This window comes from Rattus norvegicus, chromosome 3 (genome assembly GCF_036323735.1).
Source record: "Rattus norvegicus strain BN/NHsdMcwi chromosome 3, GRCr8, whole genome shotgun sequence".
NCBI classification, from domain to species: domain Eukaryota; kingdom Metazoa; phylum Chordata; class Mammalia; order Rodentia; family Muridae; genus Rattus; species Rattus norvegicus.
In genome coordinates this window covers 108,506,113-108,524,823 of record NC_086021.1, presented here as the reverse complement: position 1 = coordinate 108,524,823, position 18,711 = coordinate 108,506,113, and the positions used below count along the sequence as shown (strand labels likewise).

The 18,711-nt window shown below is 47.4% G+C and overlaps 1 protein-coding gene across 4 annotated transcripts in view; it reads left to right on the top strand.

The window, feature by feature from the left end:
- The window catches only part of Prr5l (proline rich 5 like), a 170,446-nt gene that overhangs the window by 103,729 nt on the left and 48,006 nt on the right, over positions 1–18,711 (top strand). For all 4 annotated transcript variants that reach the window (XM_017591900.3, XM_039105436.2, XM_006234647.5 and 1 more), the window contains 2 exon segments: positions 8,053–8,337; positions 9,510–9,590. In XM_017591900.3, coding sequence (XP_017447389.1) covers positions 8,174–8,337; positions 9,510–9,590 — 245 coding nt within the window. In that variant the 5' untranslated portion in view covers positions 8,053–8,173.

Below are 18,711 nucleotides of genomic sequence, written 5' to 3'. Positions count from 1 at the left end.
TTCCCATCCCTACCCATGCCCTCATTCTTCAACCCCATCCCTGGGGCTGGGGCCCCAGCCCTATTCTCATCCCCACCCTTGTCTCTGTGTCCCTCCCCACCCCCACGCCTAGTCCCTGCCTCTGTGTGCCACCCACAACCTTTTCTTATCCCCTAACCCCAGCCCTGCCAGCTATGGGAATGAAATGGGATAACAATTTATCTTCCAAGAGTCCCATGGGCCTTGGGTGAAGAGCTTGCCAAAGAAACTGTGTGGGGCACCGAGAGAGTCAGACCAGTGATGCCTCCCAGAAGCTCTGTGACCCTCACAGTGATTGTGGACCCAGCACCTCAGATGTCCAGAGAACTGAAGTGAACCATTCAGCCCCTAAATTTACCCATTTAAAGCACTGTTAAGTGACAATTTGTGTAACTTGGTCCTTCAGAAGAGAAATGTAGAGAGACACTAGACCTGAGCTGTCTGTGTTGTTGTTGTTGTTGTTGTTGTTGTTGTTGGTGGTGGTGGTGGTGGTGGTGGTGGTGATGGTGGTGGTGGTGGTGGTGGTGGTGGTGGTGGTATAGACTGGTATGTTCCTTTCTGAGTCTCCATGTTGAAGCTATAGCTTATGTACCTTCAAATGTGTGTGAAGAGAGTGACTAAGTTAAAACAAGGCTGTTTGAGTGGACCCTAGCCAAATTTATTAGTATCCCACAAAAGACGCCATTTAGGCACATGGAGACTCAGGGTGTAAGAACTTGGAGGAAGACCCAGAGAGAGGAGGCATTCATCTGTAACCCAGAGCAAGAGGCCTCAGGATAGACCAACCCACTGACTCCTGGGTCTTGGAGGTCTAACCTCCAGAGCTATAAGAAAGTCCATTGGTGTGACGTGTAGCCCACTGGGCTGTGGTGTTTTGTTATGTCAAATGGAGAGGTTAATAGGTTGGTGGTGGTACAAACAATGGGCATCACTTAGCAGACACTTCCTGTCTATCTTTCTTGTCACCTCACCTAATCCTCATGCTTGCCTGAGTCATTTTGCCTAGGGTCGCACTAGGAATGATAATATCATCCTGTTTCTTAGCCTGAGCCCCTCCCTGCCGGACCATTCCCTGGACAGTTATAGGAACCACGCCATGCACCTCCTAGCCAATCTCACTAAATTTCACAACATCTCCTAAGGAAGCTCTCCTTGATATTCCTGATTCTTGATGTCGACACTGTAGTTCAGATGGTCCAAGGCTACACATGTGATAAGTATTAGGTTCAAGTCAAGTTACCACAACTCTTGTGGCTTAAAACAACAGAAATTTATTCACCTATAGTTCTGGAGACCTAAGGTCCAGAATCAAGTTGTATTTGGGGGCATATTTCTTTTGGAAACTCTGGGAGACTGCTGGTTTCTTTCCTCTTCCTGATGGCTCCCGGCATCCCTTGGCTTGTGGCGGCATCACTGCAGTCTTTGCCTCTGTCTTCCCATCTTCTGCTGTGCTGACTGCCTTCTCTGCCCTTTTTTTGTCTTCTTCACCCCACCATTGAGGCTGCATGGACTGCGTGTAGAACCCACCAATCCTGGTTAATACTTGCTCTTAAGAGCTTAACTTCATCATAGCTTCTGTTGTATGAGGAATACTTATGACTTCTGGGGATTCGGACCTAAAAACAAATCTGTCATGGTGGCATGCCTCTAACCCTAGCACTTGGGAGGAGGCTCATAAGTTCAAGGACATCCTCAGCTGTATAGTGTATGCAAAGCCAACCTGGGCTGTGTGAGATTTTGTCTAGAAGGTGTCCTCAGTCGTTCTTTGTGCCTACCTCTGAGTGACAGGAGGAACCATGATGGCAGCTCCTGTGATCCATAGCCTGGAGTGACATAGTCTTGTGGTAGTTTATCCTTTGGAGCCAGGCACATCTCCCATCATCCCTTTCCTGTGTGCTATTTCTGAACTGGTGTGTGGGTGGATCTTAGAGCCATAGAGTGAAGCTGGCTAATAACCATCAGATCCAGCCATCGGAAACACATTAAGGGCCCAAGACCTACAAATGAATTCATCCTTTGCAGTCCCAGAATCCTGGAGTCTTTCTAAATGTCCTTCCATAGGAAAGTGGCTAAATAAAATGAGAGATTTCGTAAGTGGTTGGTTCAGCCGTCATTCTAATACCAAAGCAGACCAACACAAGGTGATATGAGACCACTGTGGTGTACTAGGAGGGAGAAAGAATTAGTCACCCTTAAAAAAGTACGGCTATTAAAAACGAAGTGAGGACTAGGGAATTGTCTGACAGTAAATAGATTGCCACACAAGTGTAAAGACTTGAGTTTGCTCCTAAGGACCTATGTAGAAAAGCCAAGTCTGCTGGTGTGCCTTTGTAATTCCAGTGCTGAGAAGGCAAAGACAGACAGACCCATTCAACCAGTCTAGCTGAATGAACCAAGTCTGGCCAATGAAAGGCTGGCCTCTTGCAAGGAAAAAATGAGGTGGTAAGCTATCAGCAGCTATGACCCCGTGAGGCACAATAATGGCTGTCTTGACAAGCTATGACCATGGGGTTACCACACCCATGGCATGAATGTTTTAGGAGTAACAAACAACATTCTGACATGCTCCATAGGATCAAACACAATCCTAATACTATAAGTCAGGCCAAAAGTCCATGGTTGGGGAACTGTTAGGCCTTCAGGGTAAACTTCTACCAATTTTTGCTGAACGGACATAGTATCCATGAAAGCAAACACGCCATTATCCCGAAGGTGTGAGTGTGGCTTTCTGAGGCAATGCTGTATTCCTCTAGTGCCTGCCTTCTAGAGACTTCTATCTTTAACTGTAGATTAGTGAATCCTAGTCCTCATCAAAAAAGCTTTTTTTTTTTTTTTTGCACAGTGCATGGATTAATGCAGAAACCCACAACTGGTCAGCGTGCAGAGAATAAATGTCTATGGATTGATCATCTACAACTGACACACATGCCTGCAGCTGTACACACATGACCATGTACATACAGACACGAAGTTAAATAAACTGAAATTCGCTCCTCAGTTGCACAGAGCACAATTTAAGTGTTGAATGGCCATGTGGCTATGGACGGCATCACGGACAGCATCAATCTGTGTATCTTATCATCAGTTTGAAAGCTCTCAGCTACCGGGGAGCTTGCCTCAATACTGCAGTCCTCCCTCGCCCCTTCTGTTGAAAACACTGAATATTTTCTTTATGGACCCATGGAAGCAAACACACCATTATCCAGAAGGTGCGAGTGTGGCTTTACGAGGCAATACTGTATTCCTCCAGCTCCTGGCAGTTCCCTGTCATGTTGAAGTGTGTGTGTGTGTGTGTGTGTGTGTGTGTGTGTGTCTGCCTGCGCGCGTGTGCGCGCACGCGCGCATGCATACATGCTTTTCTTTTTTTTTCTTTAAAAATGTATTTTAATATTCCTCCCAGGTTAGCAGATAGGAATGAGTTTATTTCAAATTATTAATTATTGCTTGCTGATGCAATTCAATTACATGTTTTGTTTTTTTGTTTTTTTATTAACTTGAGTATTTCTTATTTACATTTCGATTGTTATTCCCTTTCCCGGTTTCCGGGCAAACATCCCCCTAATCCCTCCCCCTCCCCTTCTTTATGGGTGTTCCCCTCCCCATCCTCCCCCCATTGCCGCCCTCCCCCCAACAATCTAGTTCACTGGGGGTTCAGTCATAGCAGGACCAAGGGCTTCCCCTTCCACTGGTGCTCTTACTAGGATATTCATTGCTTCCTATGAGGTCAGAGTCCAGGGTCAGTCCATGTATAGTCTTTAGGTAGTGGCTTAATCCCTGGAAGCTCTGGTTGCTTTGCACTGTTGTTCATAAGGGGTCTCGAGCCCCTTCGAGCTCTTCCAGTTCTTTCTCTGATTCCTTCAACGGGGCTCCTATTCTCAGTTCAGTGGTTTGCTGCTGGCATTCGCCTCTGTATTTGCTGTATTCTGGCTGTGTCTCTCAGGAGCAATCTACATCCGGCTCCTGTCGGTCTGCACTTCTTTGCTTCATCCATCTTGTCTAATTGGATGGCTGTATATGTATGGGCCACATGTGGGGCAGGCTCTGAATGGGTGTTCCTTCTGTGTCTGTTTTAATCTTTGCCTCTCTATTCCCTGCCAAGGGTATTCTTGTTCCCCTTTCAAAGAAGGAGTGAAGCATTCACATTTTGATCATCCATCTTGAGTTTCATTTGTTCTAGGCATCTAGGGTAATTCAAGCATTTGGGCTAATAGCCACTTATCAATGAGTGCATGCCATGTGTGTTTTTCTGTGATTGGGTTACCTCACTCAGGATGATATTTTCCAGTTCCAACCATTTGCCTACGAATTTCATAAAGTCATTGTTTTTGATAGCTGAGTAATATTCCATTGTGTAGATGTACCACATTTTCTGTATCCATTCCTCTGTTGAAGGGCATCTGGGTTCTTTCCAGCTTCTGGCTATTATAAATAAGGCTGCTATGAACATAGTGGGGCACGTGTCTTTTTTATATGTTGGGACATCTTTTGGGTATATGCCCAAGAGAGGTATAGCTGGATCCTCAGGCGGTTCAATGTCCAATTTTCTGAGGAACCTTCAGACTGATTTCCAGAATGGTTGTACCAGTCTGCAATCCCACCAACAATGGAGGAGTGTTCCTCTTTCTCCACATCCTCGCCAGCATTTGTTGTCCCCTGAGTGTTTGATCTTAGCCATTCTCACTGGTGTGAGGTGAAATCTCAGGGTTGTTTTGATTTGCATTTCCCTTAGCATACATGCTTTTCAAGTGCGAATTATAGTGGGAATATTTTGAAATGTTTAAGAAAACAAGACAAAATGAATCACCTGGGCTGATACATTATGGAGCCAGGTTTAAAAGTAGGGCTTTTGCTGACCAGCTCTGGATTACTTAAAGCCCTCCAGTCCTAGCTTAATTCTTGTTAAGGGCGAGTCACTCTGCCTCCATTTCTTTACAACCCACCTCCCAACCCCCCGCCCTGCTCTGTCTGCTTCCTATAGTTGGGTGCAATGTGTTTATTTGTACGTATACGTATTTCCTGGTTTATAGAAAAGAGTTGCTTGTAGCCCAGGCTGTCCTTGATCTCCCTGGGCACTGCTGATCCTCCTGTCCCCACCTCTGGACTGCTGGGATTACAGACAGGCATGATTGCACTGTCTTATACATTGCTAGTGTGAACTAAGAGGGTACTCTTCTGACTGAGCTGCATCCCCCTCCTAGGGCTGGGTGAGATTTAGAAGCAGGAAATGTATGGATTTGGTAACGCCTCAGTATCTAAAGCTGTGAGTTACCAAAGGCCTGAAGAGACAGAATCCATTTCTGTGACAGTGTCAGGTCTTGGCTGGGAGCAATGCATTGGTGGTGCTGAGGGACGCCTCTAGCAACCAAGGGAAGCATTGCCGTCCTCCCACTGCTGTGTGGGGTGAACTATCTAGAAAGGATGCCAAGCAATGTTCTTTGGTGGTTTCGGTCAGTGCCGTGTCTCACTCACCACTTGTCAGAACCATTGTGAGTAGGGGCTCTGGGAGGCCCGAGCACAGCAAACATGGCTTCAGCAGGTTTTGCCTTTTACCTCTTTTACCTCTGTTCCCATTCTCTTTACCTTGCTATACCGTTAGATTATATCCCCAAAGCTAACCACCGAGTCCATTCCCTTATCTGAACACTTCCTCCTCCTGAGGCTGACCACCAAGGCCCAACTACCAAAGTAGTGAAGTCCAGAAATCAAAAGCCCCGTTTTGGCTGCCCTAATTAACATGCCCAATCAAAACAAACCAACCTGTCCTAACATCCCCTCCACACACACTTTGCAAAGTGCTGTTTGTCCACACATGTGGCCTGTAGTCATCTGTCTCCTCTATCCAGAGGCAGTCCTTTGTCCCTCGACTGCAAATAGATCTCCTTTGTGCTGAGAACTTGGTCTTGGTGTGTTCCGGGCCACCCTTTTCCGTGAGTGCTTTACAATAATTTACTCATTAAAGGATTCACTGTTGGTGTTCCCTCTCCTGGGGAGAAAAATTGAGCTTCAGAGGTCAAATGCCTTGTCCAAGTTCACACAGTGGGTAAGGGTGGCTGCCCGGCTGTCAGAGTCTACATTTCCTTATGGTGTCCTTTCTCTTTTTCTGTTCCTCCTGTCCCAGTCGGGTGTGGCCATGGAGTTGATCTTGGTAGTTTACTAATCTCAGGGGTGTGAGATTTAGATTTTCATATGAAGGCTGGCGACTCACATTTCAAAGTCTGTAGCTTTGATTCGAGGGCCCTGTCTCACTCAGGTCAGTAGTAAAGTGGAACCGGGCAATTGGCGAGGGACTGGGAAGGCAGGCTGACCTTGACACCTATCAGTGACCTGCTCCTAGCTATCTGTGTGCCCTTTGGATTTCTCTAACTTAGATGGCGTTTTGGGAGGGCTAAATAAGTCACCTTGGTGACAGTGCCCAGCCTGTGTTACATTCATGGTTAACTACCTTTGTTTTAAGCTAAGGCTTGACTATCCAGTGGTGAGTGACTCTTGTAGCCTCCTTGGAGCTGCAGAATGTCTCAGGTCTGACACTGGGGCATGAATGTTTCTAGTCTGTGCTTGATCCTGTGTCAGAGACTTTGGATAAGTCATTTTGCTCATTTGCTCCACATTTGTTAGTTCTAAGTGGCTGTACTCTCAGGCCCCTTCTGTCTTGTCATTTCTGACTTGTCATTTCTGGGTCAGGACAAGCCCATGCCTGAAGGGCCAGTGCCTTAGCAGGTGTATGCAGGGTGTGCCAACCAACCTTTCTTCTGGCCCTTGTCAGCATGTTCCATAACTTCCTCCCACGGTCTCCATGTGAGAGACTTGGCTCTGGGACAAGCAGGGATGGTGTGGACCACGTATTCTATTCATCCTGTCATCATTTGAGATGGAAGGGTTTGGGGGCTGAAAAACAAGTCAGAAGGAGCTCCTTACTGTGTGTGACCCTTGCCTTTGGGTATGGGCACTGTGATCATTGATTGTCCTTTGGGCCAAAAATTACCTTTATTTATGAGAGCAGCCCATGCTCCTGGAGCCGTTCCGTGTGACCAGGGCTGCCTTGAGCATGTGTGAGATGATCAGACAGCTTCAGATGGGAGACCTGGGAGCTGTAGATGAGACACAGAAGGGCAGGAGCCTCCTTTTATCCTCTGGAGTCTCAGCTCCTAGGAGAAGTTAGGCATGCATGCAACCCCTGACAATGTGCCTTCTCAAGTTAGGCATGCATGCAACCCCTGACAATGTGCCTTTCTCAAGTTTTCTGCTTCCCTGAGCTAGTGCCCCTGAGTGGGTGGGAGCTTCATTGCCTCCGTTTAAGGTCCTCACAAAGTGAGTTAATATCCGGTAATTACACAGTGAGTTGCACTTCACAGGCCTTTCAAAGCTGGGCCCAGGGATGCATCCTGTCTAAATAGAGAGGCCTTTCCTGACAAGTGGAACCTCTTCCAGCCAGTGTCGGGGTTCTGAGGGATGCATGGTTTTGTCTTTCCCTCATCACTGGCATGCACAGACCTTTCCAGATTCTGAGGCATTGGGTGCCTGCTGTAATTCTTTCCAGAATATGACAGGCTTCTGCAACATTTATTGGTCAATTCTGATAACTGTTAATTTGCTTGGTGCACAGGGTTCCCAGCAGACTATTCAAGAAAAGGACAGGAGTCTGCTTCGACTCCTGTTACAAAAGGGAACTCGCCATTCTTCTTCTGAAGCTCGGAAGGACCTTGGCTGCCAGTGCCTCCTCCACGCCTCCCTGTCAGGGTGCATTGTCACTGTCATGGCACTGGCTGTAGTGTCTCTCCCCTGTCCATCAAATGCTGCAGGACTCTTCTTGCCAGCCTGCAGGCGGACTCTCGAGGCTGGAATTTTCCTTTTCTTTCCTCATTGGTCTCTTGTCTGATGAGGACAAGGCGGATGGGAGCCTTAGCCACAATGGAGGCTCTTGCTGTGTCTCTCTTTTCATTGATTTTTAGGATCATTTGGCTAGAGAGTCTAGCCAGCATCCTTTGGTTACGTGTTTTCAGCCAGGTTCTCAATAAAGGCGGTCTCTCATTTCAGGTGCTGGCTGACAGTAGGGTTTTAAGACACCCCAGAAGCAGCGTTGAGGGAAGCCTTTCTTTCCTGTGGGTGGCCAGAAGCTTCTGGTCCTCAAGACACAGCTCAATCCTCACCTGGACTTATGACCCGCGGCCTTGCTCCCCTCCTGCCCATTGAGTTCCACAAGATGGGCTCCTTCCGCCGGCCTAGACCACGATTTATGAGCTCCCCTGTGCTCAGCGAGCTGCCCCGCTTTCAGGCTGCCCGGCAGGCTCTGCAACTAAGTTCCAACTCAGCCTGGAACAGGTAAGGGCTTGTGGGACCAGCACCACCAGGGAGGGGTTTGGGATGGTCTGGGGAAGCCCTGAGCATCTGCTGCCTCTGAGAGCTTTGCTCATGATGTCTGATCATGGTACCAATGATGAATGGGGCAAGCACCCCTGTTTTCATACTGAGAAAGTAGCTCATTGTGAGTTCTGGCCTGTCAGGGTCAGTTTTACCAGCCTAGGATCATGGGCCTAGAATTGACAGTTACTGTTCATGCCCCCTAACACCCTATACTAGGTGAGTATCTAAGGGTGTAGGGTCTTCCCAGTGACCTCACATCACCCACTTCTCCCTTAGGAAACCTAGGTGTGTTTCTGTGCAAAACTCAGTGAGTGGTGTGTGCCATAGTCTCTTTCACCTGAGCCACTGGCGTGTGGGGGAGGAGAGGTAACTTTGGAGGCCGTCCAGCCAAGTTTGTGAACCAAGCCCCATGTAAATCAGCAAATCAGTATTGCCTTATAAGTCAATAGGCTGTTGGTTTTCAAATCTGTGTTGGGCTCTGGATAAATGAAAGCATTTCTGAACTTTCTGTGTGCCTGGCCACCGGGCACACTCACGCTGCTGCAGCTCAGGAGAGCTGCCTGGAATGTTCCGGCGTTCTGAGGATCATTGTCCTTTGTAAAATTCCTCAGCACAGACAATATTATAATAAACTCTCCTGCTGATGCTTCTGGCCTTGGTCCTTCAGAATGTGGAGTTGAGCCCTGAACTGCGGCCCTTTAAGAGACGAACACCAAGGGGATAAGGCAGGACCATGGAGAATTCTATTAGAAGGGCTGCCATCATTTCTATCTAAGATGGTGGCTTCACAGTTGTAAGAACAGGCAGGGCCAGCTCCTGCTGGCAGTGAACACTCTCTGGATGCTTGCAGAGCCCAGTGATGGCAGTTCTCAGAGAGCTGCTCCGTTGCCTTTCTCCATGTGAGCAAGGGAAGAAGCCCTGGGTGACCTCCCAGAGGCCTAGAACTACCTTCGAATTCTTTTGCCTCCTCCATACTTCGTACTTCTGGGACATTAAGGAAAGGGAGAGAAGACAGCTCTGTGTATGCCTCAGGCTTCACAGCTCTTCTATGACCTTACCTGTGGGCTGTTTGAGAATATGGCCCCTGGAGGCGGATTGCCTAACTGGGATGTGTTTCTTTCTCTCTGCAGTGTGCAGACGGCTGTGATCAACGTTTTCAAAGGGGGCGGCTTGCAGAGCAATGAGCTGTATGCACTGAACGAAAGCATCAGGTACTTGGCTGGCCAAAACCAGTGTTGTTTTCCCGTTAGGGTATATAGGATCCCCACCTCCCAAAACCCACAGCTCTGCTTAGTCCTTGTTGCTCCTCCGTTCGCTGTTGAATTGCTCTTGTACTTGATGTGTTCCGAGACCATTGCCACCTAGACTTCTCATTCTGATATGTCACCTATGCCCATGTACATAATGTGCTTGTGCCGGGGGTACAGATTGATAGATTGGGGGCTGGTATAAATTCTGTAAACGTTTATTGAGCTCTAACCATCATAGTTAATATGACTTAGTGTTTGAGGCAGGATTACTTGAGACTTACTGCTATTATTAAAAGACATAGTAACAAATATTAGAGTACCTCCTTGATAACCAAGTGCTGGAGCAGACATATGTGAACCTTGCATTCCTGGGTTGTTGTTATTTATTGTCTGTTTGTATGTTTATTTTGAGACAAGCCCACGGTGACCTTGAGCTTACTGTGTCACTGAGGATGGCCTTGAGTGCCTGATACCCCTGTCTCCACCTCCGGATTGCTGGCATTCCAAGTGTGAGCTACCATCCTTGGTTTGTAAGATGCTGGAGATGAAGCCCAGGGCCTCTTGCATAGTGGGAAAAACACACTGTCAACTGAGCCACGTCCCTGGCTCGCTCTCTTGGAATGTATAGTCAGATGGGAAGACTCTCATTAGTCAACCAATCATGACATAGTTGATATGATAAAGTGTGGTGATTGACGTGGTCTCACCAAGAAGTCAAGGGACTATAGAGGTGATGCTTTTGCTGTGATCTGAGGGCCAACCGGGATTTGTTGGGGGAAGGAGACTGCAGGTGGGAGATTCAGCAAGTGCAAGGTCGTCCTATGCTTGCAGTAAGCCAGGAACCGAGAGAAACCTAATGCAGAGGGTGCAGGAGGCAGGGTAGTGGTGGTACATTAGGATTTGTGTCCTGGTGAAATGACAGCCCCAGGCTCAGCTAGGGTAAGGAGGTTGAATTAGCTAGCCTTTTAATTCCTCTCTGGGTATGTTAAATACAGAATATCTAGGCTAAAGTCCAGACCTGTGGTGGGCAGAACAACAAACAAGGCCATTGTTCAGGCCTTGTTTATGTTGAATTAAGGTCTGTGTTAAGGTCTGGGTGTTTAAGAGCTCTATTTTCATTAAAACCTGTACAGCACAAAAAAGCAAACAGCTGTCTTACATTTCTCCTATGCACTTGAATTTCATGACATAATTACGTGAATGTGGAAAGAGACAAAAGAGACCATCTAGCCCAGAGCCTCATTTTACAGGGAAGGAAAGTGAGGTCCTGAGAAGGTATGTGACAGGGGCAAAGCCAGGTCACCAGCCACAGAGTAGCAAGAAAGAGCCCAGCTTATTCCAAGCACTAAGTTCCTGGCCTTTTCCTGAGGTTCCTCAGCCCCCCAGTGGAAGTATAAATAAATAAGTCAGTGGATCAGGAATGTGCTAATTGTTTCTCACCTCAGGAGACAGATCCTGACATTGTACTTCAAAGACCTTTGCGGGCAGCTAGAAAGGTGTGTGCCAACCCCAGTGGTCAGCTGCCCCCCCCGCCCCCCCCAAGCCCAGAGAAGCCACTGCATGCCGAGGGGTCTTCTGAATGGGGAGGCTGCCTAGAGAATGTAGTAGTGTTCCCGCAGTGAAGATTTTTATTTAAAACTTCTTCATATTTTTGTTTCTTTTAAAAAATTATTTTCAGACTCTCGCTGTGTAATCCCAGCTTTCTTGGAACTCACTGTGTAGAGACCAAGCTGGCGTCTATCCCACAGAGATCTTCCTGCCTCTGCCTCATGGAGGCAGGGGGTGGGGGGACGGGATAGAGGATTTCTGGAGGGGAAACCGGGAAGGTGGATAGCATTTAAAACGTAGATAAAGAAAATAGCCAATGAAAAAAATGGAAAAAAAAAACCACGATTCAGAGGGTTAGTCCATGAGCATCATGGCGGGAAGCAGACAGGCATGGCACTGGAGCAGTAGCTGACAGCTTTGCATCCCGATTCACAAGTAACAGTGGAGAGACACTGGGCCTGGAGCCAGCTTTTGAAACTTCAAAGCCCAGCCCCAAGTTAGACACCTCCAACAGGGCCACACCTCTTAATACTTCCAAATCATTCCAACTAACTGGGGACCGAGCATTTAGACATACAAACCAACCTACGGAGTTCATTTTCATTCAAAAGACCACACCTGGACATCTCAAGTTATCTCAAATTGCATAAAGCAAGCCAGCCGACTTGCTTCCACATCGGCGAGTGTATGTAGACACACACAGCTGCCCAGTGACCACAGTCCTGAAGTGGACGTGCCGCTCTGCCCACATTCTCACAGACGCAGGCTTTGACTTTGATCAGTTCTAGGCTCGTAGTATTCTCCAGTGTAAGAGAAGCCAGGCAGCACTGGATTCAGAGCCTGGGGAATCCAGGCTAGTTAAGTCCTATGAGGTTGGGGAAGTTGCTTAATTTTTCTGTCTGTTTCTCCTTTCATAAAATGTGGGTGATAATGGCACCAGCCTCATGGCAGTTTGGAGGGTTGTAACTTGCTTAAGCGTCCTTGGCACAGAGTCTGATGCAAAAGAAGTGTTCAGCGAACGTTAGACTTTCTCTGTGTTGTTGTGATGAGTGCTTAGGAATAATGGGGGTTATGCTGTGAACGAGCCCACAGTGCCAAGTGACGAATTGTCCTGGGGACAGAACCAGCACGATGATCTCCCTAGTGTTTTGGATATGAGGTAACCTCTCTTTGAACTTGAGAGCTGCTCAGAGCGTGTGCTTGGAACTAAAGTTTGGGTGAGGCTGAGCTCTTACAAGGACAGCCAGCTATTTCTTCTTTCTGTGGAGACCAAGTCTAAGAGGAAATGACTCTCTTGGTTCTCCATTCTGTTCAGCCAAGCAGTAAAAATCTTTTTGATCATCACTAATCCTCTTCCCTGGGTCTCTGATCCCAGCCAGGCTTGGCCCCCTTCCTATCTATCTTCCTGTCTTTCCTGCCCCCTCTTGTATATATGTCTGTCTGTCTGTGTCTGTGTCTTTTTGTCTGTGTGTACACTTGAGGCGTGGGCAGAGGTTAAAATCAAGTGCCTTCCTTGGCTGTTTTCCATCTCATCAATTTTATTTATTCCTGGCCTCCTTGGGCACCTCTATTATAGATACACACACACACACACACACACACACACACACACACAAACACACACACACACACACACACCTTGTTTTGTTATCGGGGAACATTGAACCCAGGATATATCTATTTGACTTAGCTGGGTACCAATGAGATCTAGGAAAGTGCAACCATCCCAGTGCTGACCTCACAGACCCATGCTCAGCTCTTTTGTGGGTCTGGGAATCAGAACTCAGGTCCTCATGTTTGTGCAACGGCACTTTGCTGACAGCTCGCACGGCTCTCTTTCTAGCAATGTAATCAGGATGCACCTGGGAGAAATGGACGCTTGAAAGTAGGAACCAGTGCACAGGATGGCCAGAAAGCAGGCGCACTTGTGTAACTGGATCTTATAATTCAGCCACTGCAAGTGTTGGCCCTCTCTTTTAAGACGTGTCATTGAAAACACTGTCTTTGCAAATAACCTTTGAAGTCATACAGGGAAGAACTTTGCTCCAAGTTTGGCCAAGTTCTAAAACATAATATTGAATTTAGACACAAGTATTTCCAGACCTTAGGAGTAAGTCCATCCAAAACAGAGTGGCCAGTTTTCCCGAAATGAGAGTCAAGACACCTGTTTTGTCAATATGAAAACCATAAATCAGAATACTTTCTACTTGCAACTGCCTTGGGAAGCAGAACATGACTCGATATCCCCACAGGCAAGGAGATGACCTTTCTGAATAGAATTATTCTGGCCAGATTGCCAGTCCTCACTGTCCACAGTGCTGGCTCAACCTGCACACCTTTCTGTCTGAGTTCTCTGGAGCTTGGATGTGGTGTTTTAATGCTCCAGCTTCACCCTTGACAGGAGTGGCCGAGTCCTGGTGTGGATCATGTTCTTCCTTAGGAAACAATACTTTTACATGGCCAGCAAGAGCTGGAAGAGTGAGAAAACAAAGATTACCGTTTACTGGTTCTCAGGAGAACCTGGGTTGGGGTGCACTGACAGAGGGGCTGTTGGTGTTGTTACCCATCTATCAAGAATTTGTGATGGGCTCTGCTTGATCCTAGACACGTTCCTGAGCGGCCATTGGGTAGATCTGAACTTGTATTAGAGAAGAGCTGGGCAGGGGTTGGACTGGGGATGGGATTGATTCCTAAACTGAAATCTGAGGGGTAAGCAGTTGGCAGTCAGGTACACAGGGTAGTGAGGACATAACTGTCTGTCTGTTTCTTACCCTATAACCTCAGCTCCCAGGGAGGACTTTTTCTCTGCAAAAGTAAGCATTCAGAGGTAAGGCTTTCGGAAGCTGTAGATACGTTATCTATCTGTGGCTGGCCTGAGGAGAATGTACATCCCTCCTCTCTCCAGTCACACCACTTCTGTTCTTGGGGAGCAAGGTAATGGCGTAAAGGGAACCCCAGAGATGATTAAGGAGAAGAGGCTCTGGTAACCATTGATCTCTGGATTGATCTCTGGCCAGTCTGAGCTGAGACTTCCGTCTGAGGACTCCAAGGCGCAAATCCCAGAGGGCAATCCACCTCAGAGGTTCCCATCCTTCTGAGATTGCTGACTAGTGGAGGCTGGGAAAAGCAGGGGGCTGGGAAAAGGGGGAGCCTAAGTCCCCCCGGAAGGGTGGTTAATGGCACCAAGGCCAGTGTGAAGCATGAGTCCTTGAGGCAATGACTGTACAAGTACCTGTTTAGCAGAATGCAGCAGGCCCTTCTGAGGCTGTGTGCGGACTCACTCGTGTACAAGCGTCATGCCTGGAAACTGGATACTGTCTCCCTGTTGTATGGATGAAAGGTAGACTAGCTCACTGGGGCCATCTCTGCAAGAAGTGTTGGGACTTTATTTATTTATCGAAGTGGATTTTTTTTATTTATTTACATTTCAAATGTTATCCCCTTTCCTGGTTTCCCATTCATAAACCCCCACCCCATCCACCCACTCCTTCCAGCCTCCCTGCCCTGACATTCCCCTACACTGGGGGGTCCAGCCTTGGTAGGACCAAGGGCCCCTCCTTCCATTGGTTTATGTTGGGACCTTAAACCCAGCTTGCCATGTTGTCAGAAGACACTAGAATCCTGCAGAGCTGACACAGGCCACATTCTGGCCTGATGCACTTGGGTATGGCCTCACTAAAGGATCTTGAAGTAGGTGTGGTTGACGGGATGATGTCTTTAAAAGTAAAACCTTAGTTTGGGTGGGACTAAGATAAGATTTTATTGTATTTTTCTTTTCTTTCTTTTCTCCTCTCTCTTTTTGAGACATGCCTCATTATTTAGTCCCAGCTAACCTGGAACTCACACTGTAGACCAGGCTGGTCTTAGACTATCAGAGACCCTTTTGGTTCCACCCCTCGAGTCCTTTATGACTTGATTAGTATACCACCAGGCGAGGCCCCTGAGGGCTGTCTTTTGAGCTCATTTGGCTCTTCCTGATCTCATACCTTGTGCTGCTGTTGAGAAACTTGTCTTTGGGGGACAGGAAGGTCCTTAACAAGAAGTGGCAATTGGAGACCAATGCGACTGGCCCATGTGTTGGTCTAAATGTTGTTAGAAATCTACTCTCCTTCCCCAAAACTCATGGTTTCTATACTGTTTGGAAAGTTTCAGTCTGGCAATGTAAGATCCATAACCCAGGCTTAGGCCAGTCAAGCATTCTGAGATTTGCCTGCTGGTTTTAAAGGAATTTTCTTCTGCTCCTTGCTCCTAACAGTCATATTCCCTCCCTCCCCATCTTATCTTCTTCCTTTGTAGACACAGTGTACTTCCTCCATTTGAGTTCTCTGTGCATTAGTCTCCTATGGGCAGAAGGCAACGTGACGGATTCCCACTTGGGAGGCTGTTGGAGTATTCGAGGGTGTGCAAGCTGTCCCATGCAGCATGCACCTCATAATCAGGAACTTAGCTTGTGCCCAGTTATTGGGTGTCTTTCTTTAGTGTTCCCACTGATACCCATTGGGGTGCAGACAGATATGGGGAACTGGTAGTGATGTGCCCCACCCAGAGGCACTGACTCCAGTGCATCCCAGTGGAATAGGCCAAAGGGCTTTGAAAGGCCAGCTTTTGTATGCTACCACTTAACAGGCTGTTGCCTCCAAACAAGCCTTGTTGGAGTTGCTAGGTGGGATCTTCAGAGGAGGAACAATCAGGTTGGCTGAGCACTGCATTGACATCTGGCTTGGAGCCTCCCTGGAGGGCCTTGCTGTTCCTGGATTTTGAAGCAGTTGAGGCAGGTCCCACAAAGCAGCCTAGGGAGAATGTGGGGTAGCCAACTATTTAACAACTAGTACTGCTCTCTTGACCCATCCTAGCTGAATGGTGGCCTACTCATCTCTAATGTTAACTTGGGAAGACAATTAAAGCAAGCTGACAAACAGAAGGATTTGGCTATCGTGCTCCTCCACCCCTCAGCCCTCTACCTCTACATGCAGGGGTGATGGTAGTTGTGAGGTAGCTTCTGACAGTCCCTTCTGCCCTGTGCTGGCTGGATCCCAACTTTGGAGCTGTCTACTTTACTTTCAGGACAACAAGAGCGGAGACCACGTTGACAGCATGGTATGAGGAGGAGATCCAGGGTCTAGGTCAGTCGTTCTCAACCTTTCTAATGCTGTGACCCTTTAATACAGTCCCTCATGTGGCGACCCTTAACCATAAAATGCTTTTTGTTGCTACTTCATAACTGTAATTTTGCTAGTGTTAGAAATTGGAATGTAAATATCTGCTATGCAGGATTATCTGATATGCAATTCCTAAAGGGGTCTCGACCCATGGTGTTGAGAAACCCTGGATTATGTAATCACAGGAAGTCCTGTGAACTGGGGTGGCAGCTCAGCTGGTCAATGTGGGCAGGTGTCAGGGTGTGACACAGTATAGCCCAGTACCTTGTTCCCTCTTTTTTCCTGTTGTAGCTTCTTCTGCCTTCTCACTGACCTTCATGCTATTTCTGCTTTCACTGGGTTCACGTGTCCCACGTAAACATTTCCTTCCCATAGCTTTTGGCTCCCTAACTTCCTTCTAACTCAGCTGCTTGTGGTGGAGTGGCTTGAGCAGAAGTCTGTTGTCAAATGAAGTCCCAGGCCTGGGAATGTGAAACTGATCGTGTGGGTATGTCCTGGACTATGCGTCTTTTCACATCAGCCACATCAGCCTCGCAACCCCTTTCCCTTGTGGTGTCTACCTTTTAACCCTTAGAGAGCTGTGCTCTGGGCCTAACATTGCTATTCCATTCACATTTCCCAGGACCTAAATCTGAGGTTGGGGAAGGCCTGTCTGCTGTCCTGGGCAGGAGTGAAAGAGGAGAAAGATGGGGTCCTAGGGCTGTAGGCTTCAGAGTCAGCCAGACCTGATAGAATCTTCATGACCAACCCTTGCCAAGCCTTACCACAAGTCAGAAAAGAAGTCTACAAAAGAAGTCTACAAAAGAAGATGAACTCGACCGCCTCTTGCAGTTGTCCTGTTCTGTAGGTGTCTCACTATCCCCAGATTCTCTGAGGACTGGGACGAGTGCATTTGCCTGCTTGCTGCCCACTGTTAGTGTCAGGGAATTGGCCATCAGTATTCAGACCCAGGCAGCGGCTTCCAGACTTAATGAGCTGTGGTCTTGGAGGTCATCTTGGTTAGAAGCAGGGCTGTTTCTGCTCCTCTGCAGATACTGCTTAAGCTAAACCACAGAAACACAAATGCTGTGCATATCAGGGCCTGACACACATGAGTAGTAAATCGACTGAGAAAATGAGACACCATCTTAGGTACAATTTGTGTTTATTCCTTAGTATTTTTAATATGTTCCAAGAGATAATTGTGTTTCTGTTGTCAGAAGAAATCTTAGACAAAACTGGGAAAATAGAAGGTAGGTTGCCAGAATTCTAGGCTTCTGAGTCTCACACGAACCTGGGTCTATGTACTAGCAATCCAGAAATTTCTCCCTTTTGCAACTTGGAGATAGCAGACTACCATCTCACGAATCCGGCTGTTCTTCAGTCTGCTTTTCTCCTCTCTCTGTGCTTTACCCACAAACTAGATAAACTTGGTGAGCCAGATAGCGGGGGTGAGAGGGGAATTACCTTTGCTTTGATTTAGACCAGTATCTCTGATGCCTTGCTTGTGTGTGTGTGTGTGTGTGTGTGTGTGTGTGCACGCATGCGCGCGCGCACGCATACGCATGTGTGGTGTATGTGTATGACTTGTGTTTGTGTGTGGTGTGTATGTCTCTATGTGTATATGTGTCTGTACGTATGTGTGTTTTTGTGTATATGTGTCTGTGAGGTGTCTTTGTGTATATGTTTCCCTATGTGTGAGTGGTGAGTTTGGGTGTGTCCTGTGTGTATGTATGGTGTGTGTATTTGTGTGTGTCCCTGTGTGTGAGTATGTATAATGTGCTTGTGTGTATATCCTATGTGTGAATGTATGTGTATATGTCTGTGTCTGTGTGTTTTTGTATATGCATGTGTCACTGTATATCTGTCTGTATATATGTATCCCTCTCTGTGTGTATGTGTTTGCGTTTTTATGTGTGCAGGCACATGCATGCATGTGGACCAGTGGACAGCCTTGGGTATCATTCCTTAGGAGTCATCCATCCTGTTTCTGAGTCTCAGTGACTTGCTATCACCAGACCTGGACAGCAGGCCCCAGGATTCCTCCCGTTCCCCATTTCCCAGCTCCAAGGTTACAAGTGCACGCCATTGGGCTGGAATTTTAAGTCTAGTTCTAGTCTCCAACTCAGGCCCCCAGTGTGATTCTTAAGAAATCTCAGCTTTGGGGTTGGGGATTTAGCTCAGTGGTAGAGCGCTTGCCTAGGAAGCGGAAGGCCCTGGGTTCGGTCCCCAGCTCCAAAAAAAAAAAAAAAAAAAAAGAAAAAAAAAAGAAATCTCAGCTTTTGAATGAGAGAGTGGTCAGGGAGGAGGCCTTTTCCTGGGTCCTGACTCCTCTTCTTCTTGCACCCGGCATCATATTGAACATAGAACAGCTTTCTAGTAAATTATTATAAATC